At 36.5% G+C, this 23,315-nt stretch overlaps 1 protein-coding gene across 2 annotated transcripts in view; it reads right to left on the bottom strand.

The window, feature by feature from the left end:
• The window catches only part of LOC111158367 (HEAT repeat containing 5B), a 104,311-nt gene that overhangs the window by 77,747 nt on the left and 3,249 nt on the right, over positions 1-23,315 (bottom strand). For both annotated transcript variants that reach the window (XM_022520373.1, XM_022520374.1), the window contains 12 exons: positions 21,488-21,699; positions 18,375-18,483; positions 16,463-16,612; positions 12,832-13,003; positions 11,164-11,321; positions 9,944-10,193; positions 6,492-6,647; positions 5,670-5,920; positions 4,002-4,113; positions 2,286-2,438; positions 1,148-1,247; positions 724-833 (listed from right to left, as the gene is read on the bottom strand). In XM_022520373.1, the coding sequence (XP_022376081.1) occupies positions 724-833; positions 1,148-1,247; positions 2,286-2,438; positions 4,002-4,113; positions 5,670-5,920; positions 6,492-6,647; positions 9,944-10,193; positions 11,164-11,321; positions 12,832-13,003; positions 16,463-16,612; positions 18,375-18,483; positions 21,488-21,699 (1,933 nt within the window). The remainder of the gene's footprint in view (positions 1-723; positions 834-1,147; positions 1,248-2,285; positions 2,439-4,001; positions 4,114-5,669; positions 5,921-6,491; positions 6,648-9,943; positions 10,194-11,163; positions 11,322-12,831; positions 13,004-16,462; positions 16,613-18,374; positions 18,484-21,487; positions 21,700-23,315) is intronic.

Raw genomic sequence — 23,315 nt, 5'->3', positions numbered from 1 at the left:
AATTCTTGGGTATGGCTAAACTGAACACAGATCAATAGCTTACTTTAACATTAGCATTTTATATAATATTTGATGTCTATAAAGTATATTATTATTCTCTGTCAAGATTCCTAAATTATTGTCTATATTATAATATATATGAAGCAGTTCAGGATAATAATTAAGAGGAAAGAGGGGTGACTAGGTTGCTCAGTCAGTAAAACATCTGCCTTCAGCTCATGATCCTGGGGTCCTGGGATCCAGCCCCACAATGGGCTTCCTACTCAGTGGGGTGTCTGCTTCTCCCTCTGCCTCACCCCTACTGTGCTCAATCTCTCTCTCAAACAAATAAATAAAAATCTTTTAAAAAGATAAATAAAAGCATAGGCTTTAAAGCTGAACCAGCTGGCTCTGAATCCAAGCTCTACCGCTTACTAAATCTCAGACTTGGGCAAGTTACATTACCTCTCTGTACCCAAGGCTCTTCATCTATAAAATATAGCTGAATTACGTCATAAAGCTGTGGTTAGAGTCAAAGGAGATAATACATGTAAAGGGATTAGAACAGACCAGGAGCACAGTAAGTGCCCCACAAGTGTTAGTTTCTTCATATGAAGAAAAGTAAAATAGTTGTCTTCCTCTGCAAAGTCATGGGAGAGCCTTGGTCAGAACTCTATAATACTGTGTGAAGAACTGGAGAGGTAAATTGAAGAATTTTTACTAGATACCATAAATTTTATTTACCTTCATAAGTTTTTGGAGGTAACAAAGCCAAGATATCGTAAAGTCTTAAACGGACCATTGCAGCACTGGCTTTCAGATGAGCTCCATGGGCTTTAATTACAGACGGAATGCTAAAATATCAAAAGTATAGTTGGTAACAGCTTACCAGAGTAAGTATTACTTAAAGCATTTTCAGCAATGTATCGATGAGCCGCCAAAATACACTGGTGAGTATTACATTCTCATTTTAGTTTATTCTGTGGCCTTTACTGGCACACTATAAAACACAATTTTATTTCAATCCATACCATTACTATAATTTTTAAGGTCATTTTAAAACAGTAAAGTTTTATACATTTCGTATATGATATTATAGAGAAGTACAAGACATCACTGTTTATAAATATGTAAAACTGATGTTAATTTGTCCTAATTGCTTACTTACTGTGACATCATAGTCATGGCACATTCAATAGGAGTCATCAATTTTCTAATCACATCTTCAGTTAGGAGCTCGGAGCAATGTGCAACAAAACTCCTCATTGCTAGATAAAATTTTTAAAAGAACAGATTTAGGATAGCTTTTGTGAAAATTTAAAAAATTACAGAATTACATAAAGATACCTATAGTTCTCCATTATTATACAATATAAGGCTCTGAAATCAGGTCAAACCGAAAGAAGAACTAACTGCAACTACAGAGAAAAATCATTAGAAGAGCCTAGAAGAAAGGTGGAGGGAGGGAAGGTATCTAGTAGGGAGATTTCTGTGAGTGGGAAATCAAAGGTCTTATAACATCACTAAATTCAGATAACTACAAAGAATGCAGCTTCAAGATAAAACCGAGAGCGCACAAAATAGCTCAGTGAGAGGGAACATCTTTGCTGCCTCTTTAGCAACAGAACTAAGACAAAAACAGCTCTTAGATGTGTGGGAACAAAAAGGACCCCTTGCCCTGCCGCCCTTATGCTTTAGCATATATCTGTTTCCCACAACTTGGAAAAAGAAGCACTTTTCACTCTGAGATAAACCAAAAAAGAATAGCATCACCCAGTGTAATTCTAATTCCCAAAGGAAACCAAACGTGAGCCTTTCCTGTAAGTTGCTAGCTTCTAAACAAAAATAACTTTATTCATAATTTTTGTAACAATGATGTCTGGAAAAAAATGCATCAGCATTTGCAGATTTGAAAATGCTAGCTGTGTCCATTATGAAAAGACTTACTGTCAACTCAGTGACCTTGAAGATCCTGAGTTTCTTCTTCGAATACCCACCAGGCTGTTTACTTGGTGGCCAGTGCCTCTGTGACAGGTGGACAACTGCAATCACTGGGAATCAAAGGCCTGGGCTCTGGCTCTCACCTTACCCCTAATGCTAACGTCCTCTCAGAGTCTCAGCTTCATTTCCATCGCAAAATTAGCAAACCGGCACAGGTTATTTATAATGCTTCTCTCTAAATCTACAAGTCTATGAATTTGTCATTACACACTAAAATAAAAATTTGAAGCAGTGATTTTCCTTCCCCTCACAAATATTTTAGTAATAAAATAATATTCTGAGAGTACAATCCTTTCAGTTCTTACCACATAAAGCTCCGGCACGACCTTCCAATGTTACCTGCCAAGTAAAAGAATCGCCTCGGGCCTTCTCAGCCTCCAACTCCTTTAGAGAACGAGGAAAAACATTTCTCCACAATAACAACATCTTGGGCAGATGATAACGAACAACAGATGGTCCTATTGGAGAAAACAAGAATGCGAAAACATACATATAAACCTTATATATATATAACATATGTTTCAAACAAAAGTCAGAGAGCCCCGCACAGGCTTTAACAACACCTAGTGTTTCACTCTATCTTTATCTGTAAAAGTAAGATTTTCAACATGCATCTTTTATTTTCCAGTCTGATTGAGAAATAATTGAATATACTGCTGCATAAGTTTAAGGCATACGGTATGATGTTTTGGGTTATAAATAATTGTAAAATGAGCACCACAAAGATGCAGCTAACATTCACCATCTCATATAGACACAATAACATGAAAAACAATTTTTAAAAAATTTTCTCCTTGTGATGAGAACTCTTAGGACTAACTCTCTCACCAGCTGTCCTGTCACACAGCAGTATGATCCGCAGCCACCAGGCTGTACACCACAGCCCTGTACTTATTCAGCTTAGAACTGCAAGGCTATACCTTTTCACCACTAGCTTCCACTTCCTCCTCCCCCACCTCTAAATGTTTCTTATTCAGTAATTAAAATAACATATCTATTTAAAGCATAATAACACTCACCTACAAAGTATCAATATTTTTAGCAGTCAAACATAAATCCATAACAAGTACTTTAAAAGAAATTACCTATATTCAGAATGGTGAATTATATATTATCAAACTATATTCAGAATGGTGGATTATGCACTGTCAATAATGAACTACTCCTGGGACACATCTTACGATGTCTCTCCTATTAATTCACATGCATATAAACATAGACACCCAGTGCCACACACACACATCTATATATTCCTCCATTTGGGGGGTAACTGATATGGCTAATTTTATTTTATAGAGGAGCAGTATGTTTAGAACTAAAAATTTATATTGCAAAGGAATTCCTTTAACATACCACATAACATAGTTAACATAAATTTCTGGAAAAGTTAGCACTTTTTATTTTCTTTAGAAAACTAGGTCAAAGTATAACTTCCAAAAGGTAGATCCTCAAAGTGGTGAGTGACTCTGTAGCGTGTGCACACACACACACACACACACACTTTTTACAGAAGTTGAATGTACAAACTAAAAGGCAGACACATCTCTTCGCCATGACAACATGTCTCTGTTGTGTACAGTGCTAAACTCTGCCTGCATCTCAGATTTGTCATAGCACTTAGGAAAGTGAAATGCAGAAGGGTACCCCAGAAAAGCAGCACCAAAAACCATTTAAATGTGACTTTATCCCCCTACCAAAATCATGTCATACATGTCACTCTGGGGATGGAAAGTGCCCCCATACTGTCATCTCATTTGGTGAACACTAAGCCAATTAGTTAGACCAGGGCTATTCTGATAGTAAAGATGAAACTTCATTAATAATTTTGTCATTAAATGTACTTAAGCAGAAATTACCAAAAATAGAAATCTACGCCCAGATGAGAGGAAATACGCCTTCACCAATTTTATTGTGTCATTCAAAGTCTAGAATGTGAAGTTGAATACTTTTAAATTAAGTTTTCTTTAGCGTCTACTGACAGTCATACAGTTAGACAAGATCCTACTCAAATATGACTATACCTAAAGTCATAAGTGCTCCAAGTAAAAGCCATCCAGCTTGGGTGCGCTGTAAAGACAGCCTGCTATTTTGGGCAGCAGTTCGTAAGAGATCTTCAGCAATACTAACTACCATCTGCAAGAGAAGTTTACAATTGGATTTTAACTGAAACAAGTTAAAGAAATCAAATAAGAAAATACATAGCTAGTATGCTTAATTTAAAAAAGAAGTTGTCCTTTTTTGTTGTTGCTGTTAACATGTTAAAGAGGCAACATCAAGACCTGCTTAATCCAGATGGCACGGCTGTCTTTGAGGAGACCCCACACAGCACAGTGGTTAAGAGAGCGCTCCAGAACCAGATTGCCTGGGTTCATATCCCAGCTTTGTCATTTCCCCGCTTTCTGACTGGGATAACTTAACTTCCCTGCCTCAGTTCCCTCAATGGTAAAACAGGAATCATAGGAATGCCAACCACACTCCAGCAAGGACTGAATAAGTTAATATAGCAAAGCACTCAGAAGAGTGCTGGCCCATGTAACTACTTCATAAATGCTATTACTGGTAGTACCGTTATCCTATATTCAAAGATTTGTTGAACTCCTATTATGTTTCCGCCATGAAGCCAGTCTTACGGCAATTAGAGTCTTAGAGAATCTGTCACAGGGAAAACGGGAAGTAACAAGCAGCACGTGATTAAATGACACAACAGTAAGACCGATGCAGTCGTGGTCTGCAAAAGGGAGGTTATCCTAGATGGGGTAGCTCTATTGAGACTGCATTAAAGAAATGGCACTTGAATTAGGCTTCTAAACAAATGGATAAGCTTGGTACAGGCAACCAAGAAGGGGGATGAGACTCTAATGTGTGAATAATGGCATGAAGGCTGAAAAAGGCATGGGAAGGAAGCAAGATGACTGGTCTAAGTAGAATAGCGGGAAATGAGAACGAATGGGTAGAATGAAGGCGAACCGCAGAGGTGCCGGTTTTCCAGACAGAGGGGATTATATTTATTCTCTGAGCACTGTGTAGTCCCAAAGTGTCTCCGAGCTAACGTGAGACGTGGAAGTGGTGTGGGGAGAGGGGAGAAAGACTGCAAGCAGGATAATCAGAGAGGAGGCAGTCGAAGAACAAAACGAGATGGAAGCCGAGATTCGAGTAGTAGCTATGGAACTCCTAAGAACGAATGAATCTAGTCCTAATGTCCCAGAAAGAATAAGAAATTAAAAACCTAGCCCTGATCTACATATGTAAAATAATATTTACATAAACACTTAATATTCTTGTGAGGAAAAAACTGTAATAGTATTAGTAGGTATAGTAGAAAGAAAAAAAACTGACTCATAAAAACCATTCAACTATTATTATCAAAATGCTAAATGCAATAACATAGTCTCCTGACATCTTTGAATACAACAATATGAATTTTTCTCTCTAAAAGCTGAAAGAAAAGCTCTGATTTCATCATAATTAGTGTAAGGGTTTTTTCCCTCTAAAATAAAATGACTCTGTACCCAAATAAAATGTACTATTCCTACGCAGAATTAAATATCATTATTGGCAGAACACCATTTTTTGTATTACTGTAGTAAAACTGTTGTTTGATCATCCAGCTCAACATTAAACACAGAAGGCGTTCCAATGAGACTAAACCCCACATGACAGCACTTAAAATTCCACGGTCTCTTTCGTACCTTTCCCTTGGCATGAGGAATGCCCAACGGACACTGATGAACTCCACCTAACAAAGCAGCCATGGCAAAGCTGTATCCGCTAACAGCTTCTGGTGAAGTTTTCAAGTTGTTGAGCCGTTCTGCACACCTGTCTAGAAACGGTGTCAGCTGGAATGGTAATGCCACCGCCACACAGCGCAAACACCAGGCGGCGGCAAGCCGGGCAGCCATACTTGGATGAAGCAGCACGGAAGTCACAGTTTCCAAAAGTCCTAAAGAGAAATACAAAAACAAATGGCTCTTTAAAAAAGTCAAATTTTTTCATAAGCTACGAGAATACGTGTAACACAGTGATTAAAATCATAAGCATTATGGTTTTACCCAAATACTTTCAGAACTTTGTCAAAAACACATTATCTCAGAAATAGTAGAGAATCTTAAAGGAACATTTTCTACAAAATAGTATAATTACATCCCCAAAAAATGTTGATGTAAAAATTAAATGTTTATTCAACAAATTTTAGCCAATTATTAGAAACAAACTACATAACTCTTTTGTCTCCCTAAACTTTATTTCACTATTAAGTCAACATTCACAAACCTAGTGAATCTCAAATAAAACCCAGCTTTTAACAAGTGATCTGAAAACTACTAATTATAGTTGTTTTCTAATTATAATGCAGTTACTAATATAATTAGTATTATATAATTATAATACTAATATTATAATACTATAATTAGTACTTACTAATTATAATGGCAAGCAACTAATCAGGAGTTAAATATCAATCACACTTTTAGGACTTTTTTTGAGAATTCCAGCAAGTAAGTGAATCATCATACCTATAGATGCTTCCTGAATAAGAGGGGATGCAGTAGCATTCAGGCTCTGCACCAGGCTCCCGAGTTCTTGGAGGGCGCACACCATCACATGCTGGCTTGCTGCAATGTCTGCTGCTCCAGATTTGTTTTCACCACTGGTATCATTCACTACTGCTTCTGGAGACACATAATCATGTGTTTGATGTGGGTGAATTAAATTGTGACATAACTTTTTTGATTTATACAGTTGACATGTTTATACCAATATTTCCACCAATTGATGCCTGGGTATTAAAAACTCTGACTGTAATTACTTCTTAGTAGAACACCTGTGTAACTAAACGCTGAAGTGACTGTCCAATGACATCATGAAAGTACTGAAATAAACACTGAGGGATTTTGCCTGCTTCCAGGAATACACCTAACTTCAGCAAGCAGCAGCAAACCAGTGTACAAAAGCACTGGCTCCCCAGAAAGGCACCTGGGTTCCAATCCCAACTCCACCAGTCACGTCAGCCACGTGATACTGGGCAAGCCACCCCATGAGTCTCAATTTCTCCAACCACTCAGGGGGTTAAGGGACTATCTCAAAGAGTACTGTGGTGATTAAAAAGTCAATTCGCATAAAGAATGGAGCACAATGCTGCCCACAATACACGTGCATCAATGTCAGCAGCCATTATTGTTACTTCATTATTATCACTGCTACCTCAAGTGCTGCAATATATTCATAGCAACACTGTTGAATTACTGACCAGAAAGCAGATCTAAAAGGAAACTAGCTTTAGAATTTCTTACTGAGATGTTTCTCAAAGTTCCTGTTAGCTTTGCTGCCCCCTTCCCTGACCTTTCAATAGAACAGAAATGTATTTAACATGAGATAACTAAAGATTCCTTGTCAAGTTACTAACTGAGAATATATTCTGGCCCATAAATCCCAGATGGATATTTAATTCTGCTTTTAAGATTTTTAAAAAATCAAATGGCTAATCTATGACCTAAGATTAATAACCCTTATAATAGAGTAAAACTTCCTTACCTTTTTTGCATTCATTGTGTATTAATAGACTATAAAATGAAATCAAAGAGGGGGACAACCATAAGATACTCTTTTTTTTTTTTTAAGATTTTATTTATTTGACAGAGAGAGAGACAGTGAGAAAGTGAACAAGTAGGGGGTGTAGGAAAGGGAGAAACAGGCTTCCTGCTGAGCAGGGAGACGATGTGAGGCTCAATCCCAGGACTCTGGGATCATGATCTGAGCCGAAGGAAGCCACTTAACCAACTGAGCCACCCAGGTGCTCCGAGACTTTTACTACAGGGAACAAATGAAGGGTTGCTGGGGGGTGGGTTGGGTGGGAGGATTAAGTAACTGGGTAATGGCCACTTGATGTAATGAGCACTCGATGTTATATACAACTGATGAATCACTAAACAATACCTCTGAAACTAATGATATACTATGTGTTAATTGAATTTAAATTTAAAAATATATAATACATACTAACAGAATAGAATAGATTAATATATTACAGATTGTAATTTTCATTATGGACCTCTATTTTTAGCTATTTCTGGACTTGGAAATGCATGAACTCCATCTTTTGACTGCTAAACCACAGCTCCTTGACCAGGTACTCTCTATATCTGGTTCACTATTTTATTCCCACAGCCTGGCACAGTGTTTCTGGCACTTCAACATTTCTTTAACACATCATAGTACAAATATATTTCAAGATGTGAACCTAGGACAGATTACTATTTTAATGTAACTAAAGAACGGTACCTCATTAACTTAAACACCCTTTAATTCACAATTCTTAACTTCCAGTTAGCCCTGTGCATTTAAAAATGTTTGGCTTGTGGCACCTGGGTGGCTCAGTTGGTTAGGCAGCCCACTCTTGAATTCGGCTCAGGTCAAGATCTCAGGGTCACTGCAATGGTCTCTGCACTTACACCAGAGTCTGCTTGTCTTTCTCCCTCTGTTCTTCCTCCTGCATGTGCATTCTCTCTCTCTCTCAAATAAACAAATAAAAAATCTTTAAAAAATAAAAAAACAAAAATGGTTTGCTTGACATTGATGGATCTAGAGTGTATTATGCTAAATGAAATAAGTCAGTCAGAGAAAGACAAATACCATATGACCTCACTCACATGTGGAATTTAAGAAAAAAAGCCACAGCAACATATGGGAAGGAGAAAGGGAAAAAGGAGAGAGGGAAATGAAATCATTAGAGACTTTTAATGATACAGAACAAACTGAGGGGTGATGAGGGACAGTGGATGGGAGATGGGCTAGAGGGGTGATGGGTATTAAGGAGGGCACTTGTGATGAGCACTAGGTGTTGTATGTAAATGGTGAACCACTGAATTCTACTCTTGAAACCAATGCTGCACTGTATGTTAACTAAAATTTAAATAAAAATTTTTTTAAATAAAAAAAAAAAATGGTACGCCTTAGCATAGTCTATAAGCTATTATAAACAATGAAAATTCCATTTGTGAATTTACTTTTACTAATTTTATAAAATATTTAATATATATTCTTTAAATATAAATTACAGATTATGCTTTATTCATTAAATTCTTCTTTTTTTTTAAAGACTTATTTATTTATTTGAGAGACAGAAAGAGAGAGCAAATGGGAGAAAGGTAGAGACCTCCTGCTGAGTGTGAAGCCCAATGTGGGGCTGGATCCCACAATCCTGAGATCATGACCTGGATCATAGTCAAGAGTAGGATGCTTAATAGACTGAGCCACTCAGGCATCCCATTAAATTCTTATTTCTAAAGACCACTATTAGGCAATATAATTTGCCTGATTAAAATGGTTAAGAAAACTGAACTGACCTACGGAATGTAGATTTTACCTTGTTCAGTTCCCTAATTGGATTGCAAGCTCCATGAAAGCAGGAACATTTATTTCACTTGTTATTCAAACCCTGAATTACTGCTTTGCAATCTCAGATGCTCAGTAACGACTTGTTAAACTGAAAAATTTATAAAATGGATATTTCTTTTAATTATGAATTAATTGAGGTTTCACAGGATATCCTCTACTGGACTAATAACCACCTGCAATTGTTCCTGTCTAAGGCTTCCTATTAAGCCTATTAACAAAAGGAAACAAACAAACACGTGTTTATAAAACAAAAGGCCCAAGTAGAAAAATTACAATAGGCTGTTCCTTAAAGATAGGAAAGCAATATGCTGTTGCATACCAGGAGAGCTAGAACATCAGTACAGATACTAGAAATGAAACAGAATTCAAACACGCTACTCAAATCTTTAAAAATTCTATTTCACTGTAATTATGTTGTTTTAGTAACAAATAAGCGTACTCAATAAAAGTGACTAGTAAAATGCAGTCCAGAAAATGCCATGAACTAATAATCAGATCCATTAGTATTTATTAAGAATAATAATATAAAGCTAAATGACTAAGGAAATCAACAACACCCATCAATTCTTACCTACTGCTTTCATTTGTTTTCCAATAGCTTGGCATATTTCTTTGGCAGCTGCAATCTGGGCTTTTTCACCTAGCAGACTGCCCACAGTAGCTCTTAGGATAAAGGAGACACATCGCCTTGAGTACACAGCTTCCACATGTGTTTGCGTTGCCCGAGGATGGGACACCAGATCAAGTACGTGGGACAAGAATGTAGCAAAGCTACGCTCCAACCACTGACCACCCAATGTAGTTACAAAAACAACGTACGCCTATAAATAGAGATATAATTTCAGATAAAGTATATAAAAGAATTGAGATTACAGATAAAACTACAGAAATAAATGAACATAGCATCCAAAATAAATTACATTTGAGATTAAAATTGAGAACATTTAATACTTGAGACCCTTTTAGTACTTCTAGAATAGGAATTACTGGTGGAAGTATTTTTGGCTAAAAACCATTCTTAGCATCTTCCTGAAGAATGCAAAAAGATGGTGGGGAGGGAGGGAAAGAGCTGAATTTATCCTGATGGAGAGGAAGGTAACATGTTATAGGAATAAGAAAACTCTCATATCTTAAATGAACAACTGACCTAGGACTAGAAACCCCTGCTTGTGACAGTAAGATAAAAATCGTTTACTTCTATTTTACACTTGTTTTCAGGAACAATGTACAGTTGGAGTGATTTTGCCTAAGATCACAAAGAAACATTTTATCTTTTTGTACATTAATTATCCTTAGATCATTAACCATAATACCCTAGTTGCTTAATTATCATTTTGTAATTTTAACTCCAAGTCAGGATTAGTTTCATAATTATATTGGTGATTACTCATTAATGATAAGTCCAGTTGAAATATTAACAAATAGGGTTAGCTACAGGGTCACTGGAGAACAGTAAAATCTAAATTTTTCAAGCTATTTGAATACTGAATTTAAATACTGAATTTAAAACTGAATTATTTTACATCTGATTTTCTGCCAAGTAAAATTTGGGAAAATGCTGTTGGACACTTACATAAATATAGCAGACACAAGCTTATTTACACATCATTAAGAATCTATCTTTCCATATAAGTGTGTAATTTGGAATTTGAACGTAATTCATTCATTTGGTAAAATAAACACTTTGGAAAAACACCAGACAATATTAAAAATTTGTGTGTACTAAGAGTCTTCCATGAGATTTCACCAGCAATGTGAACAGAATTCTTTCATTAAGTATGCATTACAAACCTGTGTAACTCCAACTCTTACTTCACGATTAACAGACCCTCCGACTTTTAACATCTCTCCACCACTCTTTAAAAAACCTGACCCTCCACGTAGAAATCCTGTGGCCATGAGTTCTAAGACTTCATCAAATGTCGCTCGCTTCACGTTCTGGCGCATTACTTTCAGGAAGAAAAGTAAATTCATAAGCAATATATACTGCTACTAGATAACATTTTCTAATAACTCTAGCTTAAAATTCAAGTAATTATTTCTAAGGATCCTTAAACTACTACAAAGATAGGGTCCTTTCACTTTCTTATAGTCTTTAAATTTATAATGCACTCATAAAAATAAATTCAATTTTGAAGCAAAAAATATTAGGAAAAATGGAAAGAGCTAAAAATTAAAATCAATTCATTAAATCTATGCCAAACATAATCTAATAATGTTAACCTTGACATATGTAACACAACAAGGACAAAGTACATCAACAGCAGATACTAAGTGACTCACAGCCCTCATTCTCAACAGAGTAGATGCAAAGAAACTTTGTCAAGTTCATGCTCTCTAGACAACAGTTAACAACAGATTAAAATGTCACTGGACTGAAGCTGAAATGCCATTCCCTTGTACAGAAAATGTTTTATAAAGTCTTTCACATATAGCTGCAAACATAATCCTCACAAGAAGTCTGTAGGAGAGGTATCAAGCTCATGATTAAGTATGTAGAGATCGGAATTTGGCTGCATGGGTTTGAATTTCAGCTCTGATGCTTATAGAACACTTAAGAGAACACAAATTACACAATCTCTTAAACCTCAATTTCCTTTTTTATAAAGTGGGAATAGTAATAGTATTCATAATTCATAGGGCTTTTGTGAGGACTAAATAAAACAGCTCAGTTATATGCTGAATTCAGTGCCTGGCACATAGCACTTAATAAATGTTACCTGTCATCATCATCATCTAATTGCACAGACTGAAATAACTATCATTAAAGATAAATAGACTAAAGCTCAAAGGGCTTCACAGCTAATTAACATAAGAGCTAGAACTTGAATCTATTACATCTGATTCTCCTGCTACACAGAGCTAGAGTAGGGGTGGGGACAGTAGCAAACGTGGCCGGGCTCCCTCACGGTCCACTTAAAACCCTCACTGAGGCACCTCTATGGAACTATGAGACACAGCAGAAGTCACATGACAAATGTTCTGATTCTGCTTACAGTAATGGCCAAAAAGAAAAGAAAAATAATACTGTACTATAAAAGGGATCTACTCATCAGAGATTGAAAGTCATATGAAGTGCCAGATTCCAGTCCCTTGAAGATTATAGAAAACCATTATATAAATCTTGCTTGCTTATATATTCAGTATACTTGATATATATTATCTTGTACATTATAACCATAAGAAATGTCTTGTATTGCATGGAGCACTGGGTGTGATGCATAAACAATGAATTTTGGAACATGGAAAAAAAACTAAATTAAATTTAGTTTAAAAAATGTCTTGTCTATATCAAGGAAAATGCCATTTGCGTAGTTCCATTCCCTGAAAAGGTAGACAAAGACACTTAACAATTTAAATCTTTCAAGTGACATACCTATAACAAATAGCTTATTTAGATAGATCTCATATACCTTCAAATACCTGTTACAGACTACATCAGGGATTGGTAAATAATACCTGTTGCTTGTTTTGGCATCAACGCTGTAGCCATGACTGTTCCTAAGAGTTTAGACACTGCCACTCGAACCCCATAATTTGAATTTTCCAAAGCCTTAAAGCAGTGAGTGGCAATATTTTCTAATTCAGCAGTCCACATGAACACAGCTTCATTCTGTAGTTCTAGTAGACACTGAAATTTTAAAAATAAATAAATAAATACATCCTGGAACTTCCACTTCCAGAGATATAACAACAGGAATCAGATTTACTCTGTCTCCTGAAATAACCAAAAAATTAAAATACATGAAACAATAGTTTTCAAGACACTAGACATCAGGCAATGAAGGACAGCAATCCTTAAGAGATGGAAAACAAACTTAACTCTGTAATTGTCCCAGCTTACGGCCTCTAGAGAGTTTTCAGTACTTAGGAGAAGACACTTAACACTGAACTTCTGTACTAGAAAGAAGAAAGGTCTCAAATCAATAACCTCAGCTTTTACCTTAAGAAACTGATGATGTAGAGCAAATTTAGCACAAAGTAATCAGCGGAGGAAAGAGAATAATAAAAAGATAACAGAGCTGAAATAGAGAACTGAGGAAGAATAGAAATAAAACCCAAAGCTGCTTCTTTGAGATGACCAATAAATATGATAAATCTCTAGCCAGACAGATAAAGGAAAAAGATACCAATTACCAAAATCAGGAATGAGAGCGGTCACATTACTACAGATTCAATATATATTAAAAGAACAAAGAGAATATCATAAACAATTTTATGCCAATAAATTTGAAAAATGAAACAGACAATTCACTAAAGAAGAAAGATAACCTAAATAGCCCAGCATTGATTTTTAAAATTGAATGTGTAGGGACACCTAGGTGGCTCAGTTGGTTAAGCATCCAATTCTTGGTTTAGCCTCGGGTCATGACCTTGGAAGGGGAGGTCCTGGGATGCAGCCCCCATGAACAGCTCCTCACTCAGCAGGGAGTCTGCCTGAGATTTTCTCCCTCTACCCCTACCCTATACACTCACTCATGCGAGTGCTCTCTCTCTCTCAAATAAATAAATAAATCTTAAAATTGAATTTGTACACAAATAAAACTGGGGAAAACTAAACAAGATCAATGGACTATGGCAATGTCAACACTATTATACTCGTTGTAATACTGTATTATACTTTTGCAAGATACTACCTTTGGGAGGAACTGGGTAAAAGTTTATAAAGACATCTCTATATTATTTCTCATAATTGCATGCAAATCTACAATTATCTTTCTTTTTTTTTTTTAAAGATTTTATTTATTTATTTGTCAGAGAGAGAGAGAGAGAGAGCGAGCGAGCACAGGCAGACAGAATGGCAGGCAGAGGCAGAGGGAGAAGCAGGCTCCCCACAGAACAAGGAGCCCGATGCGGGACTCGATCCCAGGACGCCGGGATCATGACCTGAGCTGAAGGCAGCTGCTCAACCAACTGAGCCACCCAGGCGTCCCTACAATTATCTTAAAATAAGAAGTTTAACTAGAAAACAGCAACAACAAAAACAACATAAGAAATGAAATATTAAAACAAAAGACAATTAACAAAATCCAATATCCATGCCTGATAAAATCTCTTAGCAAGCTAGGAATACAAAGGCACTTCCTCAACTTGATAAAAGTCATCAAGAAAAACCAATACTTAACACTAAATGGCAAAGAACTGAATGTTTCCTCCTTAAGGATCTGGAGTAAGACAAGGATGTTTGCTCTCGTGTTTTTAATTCAACATTGCGTTGAAGGATTTAGCCACGGCAAAAGGTATCCATATTGGAAAAGAAGTAAAACTGTCTTTATTTTTAGACAACACGATTGTTTATGTAGAATATCTGATAGAATCTATTAAAAGAGCTGACAAAACTTGAAAGCTATTTAACAACATCGGCATATACAACATCAATATACAAAAATCAATTGGATTTCTGTGTTAGCAATGAACAATTAGAAATTAAAATCTTAAAAATTAATACCATTTAATATAGCACTGAAAAATATTAAATACTTAGGAATAAATCTGACAAAAGATGTCTAAGACCTATAAATCAAAACCACAAAATGTTGCTAAAACAAAGAAGACCTAAATAAATGGCAAGATAGAACATGTTCAAAGATTAGAAGATTTAGTATTGTTAAGATATCAACTCTTCCCAAATCAATCTATTGATTCATTGTAAAACACCAGCATGAATCAGAATCCCAGCATGCTACTTTTCTAGAAATTTCTAAGTTAATTCTAAAATTCATATGGAAATGCAAAGAGCCTAGAATATATTACTTTGAAAAGGAACAAAGTTAGAAAGTTAACACTTCCTGGTTTCAAGACTTATTATGAAGGTACAGTAATTAAAACAGTGTTATGGACATCAAATGTTATGGACATGGCACATAACAGAGTCCAAATATAGACCCATACACATATGGACAACCAACTTTCAAAAAAGGTGCAAAAGCAATTTATGTGAAGAAAAGATAGTGTTTCCAATGTGGTACTAGAACAAGTGAATATACATGTACAAAAAAAAAAGAACTTTAATTCATACCTTGTACCATATTTAAAAATTAACTCAAAATGGATCATATATCTCAGTTTAAAACTATGAAACTTCCAGAAGGAAACATAAGAGAAACCTTCAGTTAGGGAAAATTTTCTTATACAATACAAGCAGCACAGTCTATATAAAAAAAATTGGTAAATTGGACTTTGACAAAATTCAAAACTTCCCTTTTTTCCCTTAGAAAGGCACTATTTAGAGAATGAAAAGATAGGCCACAGTGGAGGAAAAGTATTTGCAAATCATCTATCTGATAAAGAAATACATAAAAACTCTATATAGTACTATCAAAACTCAGTAATAAGAAAACGAACAACTCAATAAAACAACAGGCAAAAGATTTGAATAGATTTTTCATCTAAGAAGATATGGATGGCAATAAGCATGTGAAAATATGCTCATCATTGGTCATTAGGGAAATATAAACTAAACACACAATGAGATATGGGTACATATCTATGAGAATGGCCAAAATGAGTAAGACGGACAATACCAAATGAGGATGTGGAGGAATTAGAAACCTCATACATTGCTGGTGGAAATGTAAAGTGATACAAGTACTTTGGAAAACAGTTTGGCAATTTTTTTAAAAAGTTAAACAATGAATCTATCATACAATCCAGTTATTCCATTCCTAGGTATTTACCCAGGTAGAATAATACATATGTTCACACAAAAACTTGTATACAGATGTTCACAGCTTTTTTCCTAATAGCCTACGCTGGAAGCAATTCAAATGTCCTTAACAGGTGAAGGAACAAACTAATTGTGGTACACCCACATAATGACATACTACTACTCAGCAAAGAAAAGAAATGAACTAGCAACACATATAACAATATAGATGAGTCTCAAGGTTAATATGCTGAGTAAAAGAAACCAGACCAAAGAAAGAGGGCCCATACCACATGATTCCATTTGTATATAATTGTACAAACTGAATATAATCCATGAGAACAGAAAGTATGCTATCACATTTTAAAACTTTGAAAGAAAAAAAGTCATTGTTTAAGAGGAAGCCAGAAAAGGAATAGCTTTATAAATCAGACAAGTACTAACCTTGGCAACTGCACATCGAACAGCCATCGACCTGTCAGTCAAGAGGGACCTGGCATTCTTGTAAATATCACGATGAGAGGAAGCTGCTGCACCTCCCAGTCCATTCAGAACTTTCTGTAGGCTCATTAAGATTTCACTTCGCCCTTGAGACTAGACATGAACATAAATCAAAACTAAAAACTATGTTGTAAAACAAGTTCCATGTTTAAAGAAGAACATACCAAAACACAAAAGTTTTCTGGGCTTCATGGTTTTGTAGTCTTACCTTTACACTGTAAACAGTAAGTAAGGAAAAACAAAATAAAGTAAAATAAAATAAAGTAGCCTAGAAAGTATCTGAAAGGTAAGAATAATTATTAACTTCAATTAAATAATATCTTGCTGAGAAATATGGTTACCACAAGAAAACATATTCTAATGTTCCCACAACATGAAGTACAACTTAATGAAGAACATGGAAACAATTTCAAAAACTTCAATATCACATCTCAAGGGTCCAAACTTTCAGAATGTGAATGGGTAAGCCAAAAGTAGTTAAGTAGTAATATAAACCATCTAAAAGAAGACCTATCCAACACATTTAAAAACCTATTACAGAGATATAGTAAGCTTTCATCTTTTATAACTATTTTGAAATTGTTTTCATATTCTTACAGTACTTGGTTCATATTTCTTGGAGTACACTCATTCAAACACAGATCTCTTCCACAAGACTATAAGCTTTTAAGAGGCCAGGGACCATGTCTTGTTCATCTTTATATGCTTACTATCTGACAATATGTCCTCAATCATTGTTTTATGATAAATGAATAGGCAAGTAGTACCCAGAAAAAATGCTGTCCAAGAAATTTTCAGCTTTCTGATATGGAGGAATTGGACTGTGAGAATCCAAGGCTTGGTCTAGTTTTAGTAACATCAAGTTGATAAGGAACCTTCAAAAGTAACACCAAATTGATGTGACAAAATAAAACTATTTTTACTCAGTATTAGCTGCTGTGGATTGAACAGTGTCCTCCAAGAAGACTCATTCAAGTCTTAAGCCCCATTACCTGTGAACATGACTTTATTTGGAAATAAGAAATTAAATAAGGACAAGGTCATACTCGATTCAGGTGGGCCCTAATCCAATCACTGGTATCCTTATAAGATGACAAGAATTTGGAGGCAGAATACAGATGCACAGGAAAAACACTGTGTAACAATAGAGGCAGAAATTAGAAGTGCATCTAGAAATCAAGGAATACTAAGGAACGCCAAGGATTGCCAGCAACCACTAGCAGTGAAGAAAGGCAGGAAGGATTCTTCCCAAGAGTCTTCAGAAGCATGGCCCTACCAATACTCTGATTTGGGATTTTTGCTTCCAGAATTGTGAGACAACAAATTTCTGTTGTTTTAAGTCACTGTGGTCATTTATAGCCTAGGCAACTCTACGAAACTAATATATTAGCTATGGCACAAAAATAAAATGGCAGTACAAAAATATCCACAGCGCTAAATAAGAAATAATGGGTAAACCTATTTTTGCCAAGGAAAAGCATTCTTTTCCTTCTCACTGAAATATAAGGTAATATACATTAAAGAAGGGGCAATTAATAGCTTTTGCAAGTAATAATCTTTTTTTAAATTAACATTTAATGTATTATTTGCTTCAGGGGTACAGGTCTGTGACTCATCAGTCTTAAACACAATTCACAGCACTCACCACAGCACATACCCTCTCCAATGTCCATAACCCAGCCACTCTGTGCAAGTAATAATCTTAAATTACCTTCTTGCTAAGCAAGTATGAGTATAAGTAGTATAAGCAGTATGAGTACCACAGTGACAGAAAAAAAGGCAAACATATATTTTTACTGACATCTAACTTCTGCCACAAGCAAAACATTTAAATAATATTTGTTGTAAAACTTACCTCTGCACTTTTTAGAGATTTCAGAAGATTATTCACTGTCTCTGGAAAAGCACTTCCTAACATTCTCCCCATTTTTTCATAAAATGCTCCAACACAAGCCACTGCAGCCCTGTAAGAAGTGATGTTTCCACCAGTGCTCAGATTAATAATACAATACCACAATACCTTTCTAATTTTCAGAAATCAATTTGTATTGGTGCAGGATGCTTTCAGCTACAAATCCTTAAATCTCAACTTTCAAAAACACCTTGTTTATCTATTCTTTATAATTGCAACAACTATGGTTAATCAAACTGTATTCCTGTTAGGAATATAAGAGAATAAATACATATTCACATATTAAATCATAACCCTCCTTTGGAAAGAAACCCAAGTATTCCTTTCATGAAGACTTCCTAAATTATGTCAATCTATAATGATTCTTCCTCTTCTCTCATTATATATAACGTTTAAAGTTAACCACTCATTTTGATAAAAGTTAATCTATTTACTGTGTTCTAACTTGACTATTTAAATGTGTATATCTTGGGGGGCCTGGTTGGCTCAGTCTGTAGAGCATGTGACTCTTGATCCCCTCAGGGTCATGAGTTCAAGCCCCAACGTTGGGCATAGAGCCTACTTAAAAAATAAATAAAAATAAATATAAACAATGTTATATCTTATCCTACCAGTGGAAATGTAAAATCCGGAAACAGGGAATCTATCTTACACATTTTTTTATTGCACACAGTTCCTGCCTTTTAATATAATAAATAATAGTAAAAATTACTCTTAAAATTTATTTTTATGGCTTTCACGGAACATTTGGTTACACAGAAGAAGAAATGTAACAAAAGCCCATCTCTTCAGGACAGAGGAAACCACTCCATCATCAGTTCTATGAATAGCAGAGAAGTGGGTAGCTTTGAGTTTAGTATACAGGCAGGAGTACAGGACAGGAGTGAAGAGTGTCATCCTAGAAGTCTGGCAGATCTGTGACTAAGTCCTAGAACCTGCCACCTAATAATAGCTACGTATCCTGAGCAAGTTACTCTGAGGCAGAGATATTAAATACATTCACCTCACTATCACATATGTAATAAATAGTAGACTCAGGGAAACCTTCACCTGGTTGACTCTAAATCCTATGCTTATTTCAGTACTCTCCAGGCTGCTAACAAAACTAAAAAGGACTGAGGTCACATGCCAGAATATTTAGGGAATTCCTAAACAAAACCCATGCATCCACTGGAAATACATATGAATAATAAGGAATATACAGTAAATTCTACTTAAGCAGAACTAGAAAGTGATGTGTGGATTTGCTGAGTGGTGGAGAACTAAACCATCAAAGTATTAACATAGCTTCAAATTCCAAAATAAACTGGAAAACACTAGGACTCCCTAACCTCTTCTAAAACTTCTGAGGTCGGGGCACCTGGGTGGCTCAGTGGGTTAAAGCCTCTGCCTTCAGCACAGGTTATGATTCCAGGGTCCTGGGATCGAGTCCCACATCGGGCTCTCTGCTTGGCCGGGAGCCTGCTTCCCTTCCTCTCTCTCTGCCTGTCTCTCTGCCTACTTGTGGTATCTGTCAAATAAATAAATAAAATTAAAATAAAATAAAATAAAACTTCTGAGATCTACATCTATTCAAAACAACACAAAATCTAATCACAATATACCTGTACAGTTGAGAACAGACCTAAAACTCAGTTTCCAGGTTCAGAATAATCTCTGTTTCCTCTGTAAGCTACTATACTGCTCCGGGCCCCTTGCATGGCATTCTAGAGATGCGTCCTTGGCCATCCTCTTGTCCCAAAAAGTAACTCTTCCTAGGTAACTTTGTCTATACCAAAGGGTTCCTAATCTCCACTCCACTTGCCAAAACTACATACTCAATTCAGAGCTCTGAAATCTGGACCACAACTTCAAACTACCTACTGTCCAACACGCTGTTCAAACACACTGTCCCTTGGATGTTCCCTCCTCTACTGCAAATCAGTGCACCCAGAATTGAACTTCTCATGTTCCCCTCATGACTTGCTTCCTCCTCTATTTTGCATCTTTCTGAAAAGCACTGTAAATAAAGTATAAAGAACCTACTTTTGCTCCCAATGAGAAGTTTCCTTCACCTAGAAAACAGGTTGGCCAACTATAGCCTGTAGGCCAAATCTGGCCCATCATCCAGCCTGCCACCTGTTTTTGTAAATAATGGTTCACTGGAACACAGCTCTTTTATTTACACATAGTCTATGGCAGAGGTGAGCAGTTGTGACAGAGATGGATAGTCCACAAAGCCGAAAACAGTTACTAGCTGGCTCTTTTTCATGAAGTTTGTCAATCCCTGGCCTATCACATCCATCTTCCCATCTTAACCACTTACTTGACTAACCACCATGTATCGTTCCCTGTTGTTGATCTTCGGCTGATACTTCTTTGAGAAGCTTCCTTGATACTGCTCTCCCCTTAGGCCACAGATGATTTATTTTCCCCTTGACGACACTCCTCACTGTAGCACAACTGCTGGTTTTCTTATTTGACCCTCTCACAGGATGCACCCTATAGCCATTAACCTTAAGGCTTGCTCTGGAAATGTCTACCCATGACCCAAGCCACAAGTATGAGCCAGGAGTTGGGTAAGGCCTTAATCTAAAGGTCAGTAAACTTGCAAGCAAAATGGTCTCTGTCTCAGCTACTCAATTCTGCCACTAGAGCATGACAGCAGCTACCACCTAAATGAATGGGCATGTCTGTATTCCAATTAAACTTTATTTACAAAATAAGCAGCAGCCTGAATTTGGCCTATGGGCTAGTTTGCTGAGCCCTGCCTCAATCCCATCACCTAGAAATTCTTTACTTTTCTTTCTATCCCAGCCAAGAATATTCTTTCCATCCAAATTTACTAAAAGACCTCTGTGCAAATTGCTGACATCATACCAATTCCCTGTCGTTTCTAAAAGTCCCAGGTGTGACGAAACAGCTTGAAAAAGAACCCCTTCCCCAGACCTACTTAGATCTTTCATTATCAAGCAACACATCGCAGGTTCCACTGACCTGGGCGTCTTTATGGTCAGTGGTCCCTTATTAAGATAAGTTACTCTAAAAAAAACCAAAACGTCACAGTAAGTACTTACAGTTTTGTTGGTAAGTAGGCTGCAGTGTCATCTTTATTTCTGATAATATCATTACATTTATCAAGCGTTTGAAAAACTGTAAAAGTATCCCCAATGCTATAAAGAGCTGCAAGATTTTTAGCCAACAGTTTTCGTGTAGGTGGTCCAGGCGAACTACTTATTAATCCAGTTAACTGTTCAACAAGTTTTTTCTGTTTCTCCTTTACATCAGTCTGTTATAAAACATAAAGAACATTACCAGTTTTTTCTTATATATGCCTTTGTTACCTTTTAATCAAAATAAAAAAATATCGAACAGTTAAAATCTAGATTACATTAGGCATAAAACCATAAATGAAAATTTTCAAGATAAGGAAAACTTTGGTAAGAAATGTACCATTCTTGGGATGCCTAGGTGGCTCAGTCTGTTAAGCGTCTGGCTTCGGCTCATGTAATGATCCAAGGGTCCTGGGATCAAGTCCCGCATCAGGCTCCTTGCTCGGCAAGGAACTTGATTCTCCCTCTGCCTCTGCCTGCCACTCTGCCTGCTTGTGCTGTCTCTCTCTGACAAATAAATAAATAAAATCTTAAAAAAAAAAGAAATGGGGGCTCCTGGGTGGCTCAGTGGGTTAAAGCCTCTGCATTCGGCTCAGGTCATGATCCCAGGGTCCTGGGATCGAGCCCCGCATCGGGCTCTCTGCTCAGCAGGGAGCCTGCTTCCCTTCCTCTCTCTCTGCCTGCCTCTCTGCCTACTTGTGATCTCTGTCTGTCAAATAAATAAAATCTTTAAAAAAAAAAAAAAGAAAGAAAGAAATGAACCACTCTTTCCTAGATTAAATATTATCCTTCATTCCCCTCCAATGCCAAGAAGGTAGCTACCAATTAAAGTGACTACTCTAGATCCAAAAAGTTTCCACACCAACTTACTAAGAAACCAACAGTCAAAGGATGTAAAATACTGGCATGTGGACAACTGAAGTCTTAGAACCTAGCAATGCTGCCCTGTAAAAGCAAAGTCAGTAGTTCATAAATTATAGGTCACTGAAGGAAACTGAAAGAAACTTCAAGAGCCGTAGACAGCATAAAAAGAAAAATTCAGATATACCATAATCAATACTGAGAGTTCACTCATTCATTCAAGTTGTGCACTTATTAGATGCCATGCACTATTCTAGGCACTGGGATGGAAGAGCGAACACAACAAAGTCTCTGCCCTTGTGAACTTATAGTCTAGTGGGGAAAGACAGAGTTTACCAAATAAACAAATGAATAGTGTAAGGTCTGTTTTGTACGGATTAGTAAGAAAAGCCCTCCCTGAAAACAAGTGAAGGTGTGAGCTATGCACACATCTTGGAGAAAAACATTCCAAGCAAAGGGAACAAGGGCAAAGGCCTTGAGGTAGAAGCTTGCTTAGTTGAGGACAGCAAGATGGCCAGTTTGGCTGGAGCATTGTCAGAGAGAGGAAGTAGTGGATCTCGATGTAGTTGGAAGGGTCTACCCTGTATAGCGCCTTACACACCACTGTAAGAATTTTCTATGTCATTCTAAGCAGGCACTTGAAGCATAAGAGGAATGCAATCAGAATGTTTTAACGGGCACATTCTGAATACTGAGCAAAGAATACCCTACAAGGTATATGGTTGGAACATGGCAAACACTTAGGAAGCTACCCAGATGAGAGAGGAGGATGGGAACAATGGCAATGATGACCAATAATTGAATTCTGGACATATTTGGTGGATAGAACCAATGGACTTGCTGATGTGTATGCTGTGAAGTTTGAGAAGAAGAGAGAAGTCAAGAATGACTCTAAGGTTTATGACCTGAGCAACTAGAAGGAAGAAATGGT

The sequence above is a fragment of the Enhydra lutris genome, unplaced genomic scaffold (genome assembly GCF_002288905.1).
Source record: "Enhydra lutris kenyoni isolate GAN:26980312 unplaced genomic scaffold, ASM228890v2 scaffoldscaffold59, whole genome shotgun sequence".
Taxonomy (NCBI): Eukaryota; Metazoa; Chordata; class Mammalia; order Carnivora; family Mustelidae; genus Enhydra; species Enhydra lutris.
This window is presented reverse-complemented; position numbering and strand designations above follow the sequence as displayed.